General features: G+C 38.1%; 1 protein-coding gene across 1 annotated transcript in view; it reads left to right on the forward strand.

Moving 5' to 3' along the window:
• Positions 1-4,925, forward strand: part of CARNMT1 (carnosine N-methyltransferase 1) — a 43,066-nt gene extending 38,141 nt beyond the window's left edge. Inside the window, exons 7-8 of the mRNA XM_046664809.1 lie at positions 1,385-1,488; positions 2,243-4,925. Coding sequence (XP_046520765.1) covers positions 1,385-1,488; positions 2,243-2,395 — 257 coding nt within the window. The 3' untranslated portion in view covers positions 2,396-4,925. The remainder of the gene's footprint in view (positions 1-1,384; positions 1,489-2,242) is intronic.
• The last annotated feature ends 2,762 nt before the right edge of the window (positions 4,926-7,687 follow it).

The raw sequence follows: 7,687 nt of genomic DNA on the forward strand, positions 1-7,687 counted from the left end.
CACTAGTACTAATAAAACTAACAGGAATTTAAAATGGACAGGGAAGCTTGATAGGGAACCATTGTTATCTTTTGAAAAGAGCACTGATGTATAAGTTATATTTATAGTCGTTTTTTCTAGTGGTTTATGTAGGGTGAAAACAGAGGGGAGGAGAAGAAAAACTTTTTAACTCTAAGTAAGTATGTTCCAGACTGGTGAGCCTTTGGGAGAAGAAACTTTGTCCTGGTTGTTAACTTTTTCTTTTTTTTTTTTCAAAGATTTTATTTAATTTTTCTTTTTCTCCCCAAAGCCCCCTAGTACATAGTTGTATATTCTTTCTTGTGGGTCCTTCTAGTTGTGGCATGTGGGACGCTGCCTCAGCGTGGTTTGATGAGCAATGCCATGTCCGCGCCCAGGATTTGAACCAACACTGGGCCGTCTGCAGCGGAGCGTGCAAACTTAACCACTCGGCCACGGGGCCAGCCCCCTAGTTGTTAACTTTTATCTCCTGTGATTAGTACATTGTATGAGGAGTGGAGATGGGGTGGGAGTGGTGAGTTGGGACTTATAATTAACCCAGTGACAGGGTTAATATAACTGTGAAATGTTAATGTTGCCTGGAGAAGCCTGATGGATTGGGCAAAACGTGAAAGATTAAAAGATTGGAAAATCTGGTTTGAGTCAGATAATAGGTCCTTGAATATATAGAATGAGAAAATAGTAAGGGGGACTGTCATTAAAAATAAGTTGTAATAGCTATCATTTACTTAGTGCCTTCTGCATGTATTATCTCACATTAAAGTCATGTCACAGATGCACAGAGGTAGTGACTTGTCCGTAGGCACACATTTAGTAGGTGTAAGGGCTGGGATATGAACTATGCACTTAAAAAGCCAGCTCTAGTGTCACTTCTTCTTTCCAGGAAGTCTTGCCTATGACTTCTCCTGACCCCAACACTCTTTCCTACCCAGGCTAGCTTGAGGGCCCTTCTCTGTTTTCATGTGATACCCAGTTTGTAGCTGCAGTTTTGTATTTACTTATGGAATTATAATTAAACTATAGCTCTGGAATTTGGGGATTTAGCCTTCTCTGATTCAGCTACTCCTTCAGTGAGTTAAGAGTTACAGATGTAAGGCTATGATGAAGAGAATCAAAATCCAAGGTCAGTATCCCAGAGGCACTCGCTCCCCATGAATGTAGGCCCAGCACTCAAGTGTTAATTACTGGACCAGAGTTTCAGGCTTCTGGATACTTGTCCTTAGCAAATTTAAAGTTTCTTTGCTTCTCTTTTTTACATTGTTTTATCCACTACCCAACTTATTATTCAACGTGGAGTTCAGTCTAACGCAGCTACTAGTGCATGTTTATATTCAAGCAATTCATTCATAGTATCTTTAAACCTTAGGTCCTCTCCTATACCACTTTGAAAATTTGGCAAATGAACTTTCCATAGAATTGAGCTATGAGGATATAAAAAACGTCGTCCTGCAGTATGGATTCCAGGTAGAGGTAAGGATGAAATGAAGTATTGCCAAAGTTTAACTTCTAAAACACTTAAATAGGAATGGTGATATTATGCCAGTTACTGGCTTCACGTTTTAACCTCTCTGTTTTCTCATGCATAAAGTAAAAATAATAATACTTAGCTTTTAGAATTATAAGGATTTGGGATAATGTGTACATAAATGGAAAACTAGAATCCCTGGTGTAATCACCTTTCAATAAATGGTAGCTGACCATTATCACAATATTGGCCTTTGTAGGCTGGTAGATACCACGTGGACTAGGCTCTGGGGAAGCAGACGAGAGGTGGGAGGGCAGGTGTAAGGGGGATGTTGTTCGCTATATGAGCCTTTGTACTATTCAATCTTTTTTTATCATGTACGTTATTATAAGGTTTTATGATACTTTGACTATTGTGTTGTATGTTTATTCAGTAGCATTCCATTCATTATAAACAGCAGATTTGTTCTTAAAGATAGAGAAAAGCAATATATTAGTAGTTTAGAGTTCAAGCTCTGAAGTTAGACACTCTGAGTGCAAATCCCAGTTCCACTACCTATTAGTGGTGTGACCTTGCGCTACCTGTTCTTTGTAAAGTTAATTACTAATAGTGCCAATGTTATGGGAGTATTTTTATGTAATAAATGAATTAATATACAGAATATGTTTAAAAGAGCGCCTGGCACTGAAATGTGGTCAGTATTTGTTAGTGTTATCATCATCGTCGTCATCATCATTATGATTATTGTTTGCATTACAGGTGGAAAAAGAATCTGTCTTGTCAACATATACTGTGAATGATCTCTCTATGATGAAATACTACTATGAATGTGTCTTGTTTGTGGTCCGTAAACCACAATCACAGTCTCAAGTGATATCACCAGGAAAAAAGTTTAATAAGAGCAATTGCTGAAATAAACAACTCAGAATCAGCTATCACAATGACAGGACACAACCTCAGATCAGTGGTGCCTTCTTATTCCTAACAAAATTTAGAAATAGCGTCTATTTTCTTAATATGTCTATTGCTTTTTCAGAAATATACTATGCCATGCATATTTGTACTACACAAGTAAAAATGGAGGAAAGGTCTTCAAGTGTGCTTTTTCCTTGAAGCCCAGAATTGTCTTTCAGTAGAAAAAACTTTATCTCCAGTGTCTTCATGAAGCTGTCCGTTGCAAGTCTGCCATGCTAATGACTAATAGTATTGAAGTCCACAATAATCTCCTTTTTTGTTGTTTTGTATGCATTGCACATGTTATTTTTAGAAGAGTTTAAGGGTCCTCTGTCACATTCAGCATCTGGAATTGGGACTTTTGTTCATTTTGAACCCAAGCAATCTGTACATAAAATATGTGTCTATTCTTTTATCATTCAAATTATATGATTTTATTTTTTTCTAGCTCAGCTGAACTTAAGAGAAGCATCAAGCATTTCATTTTTATGAAGTGCTAAATTTAATAGGATCACAGGCCAGTAAAACTCATTCAAGTAACTGAGAAATCTGTAAGTCTTTTGGCCACACTAAACTGAATACTTTTTGAAAGCATACTCCTCATGGACCACTCGGAAATGTGTGAGACCTCAGCATTCTAAGAGAGGCACAAAAACCTTCATTAAAGGTACTACTAGGAAACTGGGGAAATAAGAATAAACTCTGCCCATTGGATATGTGTGATTTCAAACTATAAATGAACATGCAGTTTGTCAGTGAGGTGTTTACTACACTGTCTTCTCTTTAGATTGCCTGGATTACAAAAGCAAGCACTTTTTTTCATTCAAACAATTATATACTAGTAAAAACTGTCATGATGGTATTAATGTGGGGGAATTTTGAGTATGAAATTCAGGGATAAACTACTACCCATGGTCTTTGTCTTCAGTATCATAAGCAGCAGCCATTTATATAATTTCAGATTAACACCAATTTTGTTTCCTGATAGCTGGACCTGAAACAGTATTCGCTGCTTTAAATTTCTACCTCTAGCAGATCTTTATTGGAGGGAGTTTTCCTTTGTGTTTTTTTATGTTTATTATTCTATTTTCAGTAGGTTGGAAAGAAGACATGATTAATTTAATGTTTTAACCTTTTCTTGGAGAAAAGGAAGTACTCTTGAATATTTTCACAGATGATTGTGATGAAATGACCTCTGTGGCAATTTGGATTAGATAGACTTAATGTCAATAATGTACTGATAGCATTAGTGTCATGTTTCAATAGGAAAACTTACTTGTAAATCTTTAGACCTTTGTTGTCAGGTTAGGGGAGTCACTATGCGATTTGGTATCTTACTAGTAGGACCTTTTCTTCGTAAACTGCGGCAGCTCTTGTGGCCTTTACGCCATTGTGCAGTAAAGGATTCCAATGAAGTAAATTCGACTTGTCAAGTTATGGAAGCCTGTAAGCTGTTGAGTTTTTTTTTAAACTACTTCTCTTTTTTGTGTCCCTCAATACTTTGTAGATGTTTATATAGTGGGAATTCTCATTACCTACCATATGAATGAACTTGAAGTTAATTGCAAGAGGGAAAAAAACCCCAAATTATTTTGATTATTATTTTGGTTTTTTTTTAGAAAAGAAACTTAAAAGGAGTCTAAATATTTTTAAAAATCCATTGAGAGGAAAGGAAAGCATGCTGTTTTTGAGTAATATAGAAAGGCTGACTAGTTTTCACTCTTTTATAACTTATATCAAAACAAATTATCTTGTTTGGCTCACAGAGGCAACAATAGATTAACACTGATGGGTTGGCTTTATTACTTAAAAATTTTGCCATCAGGTTTTATTCTTTAATAATGTTGCTTAATTTCTAAATTATAGCTTACATTTCAGTTAATTCTGAAATCAGTTATTTCAGTTGTTTTTAATTTCCCCCTCATATCATGAATACTATTTTTTAAATGTGCTACACAAATTTGCATCACTTTTTTCTCTTACAGCTTTTGCAGTTTATATATTCTAAACTTAAAAGTTGTGATATCAATAAATAATAGAAGTGTCACTGGAGGATTTAATTTTATATTTCTTAGATATAGTTCTAGCTACCAAAATGTGTAAGCCTTAAAGTTTTTAATTTTTTTTCTTAACTTAGCTCTGTAAACACATGCTTTCATTTATTTCCATTAAGTGAAAGGAAATAGGTCATTGTGCTTGCTTTTTAAAAAAAAATTTCTGTAATCTGAAGTGGTGCAGGCTAGGCTATGTTAATCAAGTGACCAAGGTGGGGTATGTAAAATATAAAGAGAAGCTGTATAAGTCACAATATAAAATTATGACATTTGGGAACTGTAAAATGTAATGTATTTATGTGTAACTCTAATTCTAAAAGTTGCCACAAAGGCTGAATTGGAAGCTTCATGTCTGCATGAAATTTCCTCTATTTTTAATGTGTATGATGGACTTAATTTTTCATGAATATTAAAGTCTGCCAATTGCTATGAAACAGTATTTGCTTGGTTGTTTCTGTCTAAATTAGTGGTAACCATAGGTTTTGGAATTTTAATTAATTGAACAAATATACTTTTGAACCCTTGGATTGCCTATTTTTATGTGCTTCTAAAAAGTCAATAATATGAGTACTTGGTCTTTGAGTATGCTAGGCCTAATTAATCTTGATCTTTTGTTTTCTTAAATAATAGAAAAATAAGTATAAAGGAACCAGTAGAAGAGAGTTCCAGGACCATCTTAATATTAGAACGAGCACTAGACTGGCACTAAGATACTCTGGATTTGTTTTCCTGAACTGTTGTTGGTGATCTCGGACAAGGCACTCTGAGTTTCTTTCCTCATCTGCTTTAAGATAGGATTGATACCACCTGTTTCAAAGGGGTTTTATGAGGTCATCTGAGCTATATATAAAATATTGTATGTATTTGAAAGCACATGGTAGACAAATGTGATTTCAGTTTGTTTTGACTGCTATATAGTGATAGAAAGAGATGAAGATTGGTAACAGGACATTACTTTTAATAATGTTATAATGACCCTTTGAAAAAAGTTTCAGTGCAGTCCTGGGGGAAAAAGTCAAAAATTATAGATATAGATTCCAAAAGTTTGGTGGGAATTGTAAAGAAATATAATAGTAGGTAATGGGAGAGAGGGCACAAGTAAAATTTAATAGAGGGTTACCCTCACTTGTGCAAACATGGTAGTACATGCATCTTACCTGTGGTTATTTCTCTTCAATAGGTGTTTAGAAATGGAATCATGCAATGTGTATGCATTTTTAGTCAAGGTGCCTTTCAAAAAGACTACCAATTTACATTCCATCAACAGTGTTTGAGAGAATAACTTTGCATCCATTCCCTGGCCAATACTGAATATTGCTAAGCTTTTCATTTTTGTGAATATGATCAAAAGTAGTATCTAATTATAATATTAATTTCTTTAACTATTGGGGAAGTTGAGCGATTTGCCTAAGCTTAATGGCCAAACAGAGATTTCTTTAATCTCCCTATCTGTAGGCTTTCATCTGGCAGACCAGACAGGCTGTTAGCAACAACCCAAAAGTTAGTGAAAATGTAGCGAGGCTCGTCAAGAGGAGGATTGGCCAGACTCATGAGGACTGCTTTGAGTTCTGTCCACTGAGAGGCGTGATCACGCCTGCTTTTGGTTTTACATACCTGGCACTGAGGCCGAGCAGTGGCAGCCGCCCATTGGACTCCATCAGGTCTCAGCTTAGCCAGGCAGTGATCTAGGCCCAGGAGTTTAGGAAATGTTTGTGAGTCAGCGGCCTCGCTGAGCCAGCAGCTTTCCTTTAGGCAGTAGAATGGGTCATAATGTTTACCCCCAAAAGAATAGCTGCTACTTTTTCAAAGCACCAAAAAGCTACTAGGGCCAGGCCAGCTACATTCTTGAATATGCTTTCTGTTTGACTTGCAAGGCTTCTTCGGTCCTTTTCACATTGTTAGTCGTCAAGTCCAAGTTGACTCACCCCTTTAACAAGGGATGTCAAGCCAAACAGTTAGAAGGCCTCCGTGACACATGCATTCAGTTTCAACAAAACCTTGGTAGCGAGTTAAGAGCTGCCTTCTTTTGTACAAAGGTGTATTTGGTGATTGTGTCAGGCAGTTGGTGCTGTTGTAGTACCTGGCCATGACTCTCTCAGTACTCGGGCAGCCATTAAATGTTTGAAGCTGTGGTTTCTCTCTCTCCTCCTGGGGTTCTATATTATTTCTGCTGGACAGTGCATGCAGTAGTCCTTGAACGTGACACTCAGGGGAAGGGAAAGTGCAGGCATATAATACGTCAGTTCCATTACACACATTGAATTGGTCCAAGGGGCCTTGGTGACAGGTTATTTTTTGAGATGTCTGGCTCCTGGTCCCAAACCTTCATATGATTTTTCAGGCCCAAACATAGCTGAGTACAAAGGTCAGCTTACCTGACACGCTCATGGGAGAAAGCTGCCCTCACTGTACCAGACTTGATGCACAGCCACTGCATTGCAGTCTGTGAAGGGAGTTCAAGTCAAGGACTCAGGCCCCCCAGCAGCCATGCTTTCATGCACAGCTGCAGTCTTTGCCCACAGGCCTACATTCGGAGGCCTCTTTGTCAGGGGACTTTAACAGAGGCCTTTCTCCGGTGCCTCTGCTGAGACCTGCTTATGAAGAGGAGGGGAAGGGGGGAAGTTTTCAGACACTTTTCTTCACTCTGACTCAGTACTTTTTCCACTCCTAGCCCTTCCTCCTCTCTCCCCTCCCCATCTCCAACCTGGTGTTCATAAACCTGCAGGAGTCTTTTCCGAGTTCTCTCATCTATGAAATGGCCACCACGTCTGTGCTGTTCCACCTGACCCTTGACTGGTGTGCTGTTCCGTGGGGGAAAATGGAACAGGGAGGAGTCCGTGCTTTGTCTGGTTTAGCTTCTTGCTTTTACTATTGCTGTACTTGACAGTTACTTTCATTTTGGCTGCTTGCTTTAATCAGCTATTCCAACACCTGTCAGCTCAGGGTCAGGGTAGGGTCAGGCCCTAACTATTTCAGTTTCCCTTCCCCACTACAAGCCTTGTCCATACTGTCAGTTGAATTCAAGTGTCATTTTTCCTCTACAGGAATGTAGACCAAGAAGTTTAATATGTGCATCAGGGGCTGTAGCACAGCTCCAAGACACCAAGTTACCCTCAGATGGGAGTGCAAGCTGGTGTGGGAAGCTAGTCCATGGGGAGTGGGAGCCATGGTGGTGGGGAGGCAATGTGATTTTCTC

This window comes from Equus quagga, chromosome 6 (assembly GCF_021613505.1).
Source record: "Equus quagga isolate Etosha38 chromosome 6, UCLA_HA_Equagga_1.0, whole genome shotgun sequence".
NCBI classification, from domain to species: domain Eukaryota; kingdom Metazoa; phylum Chordata; class Mammalia; order Perissodactyla; family Equidae; genus Equus; species Equus quagga.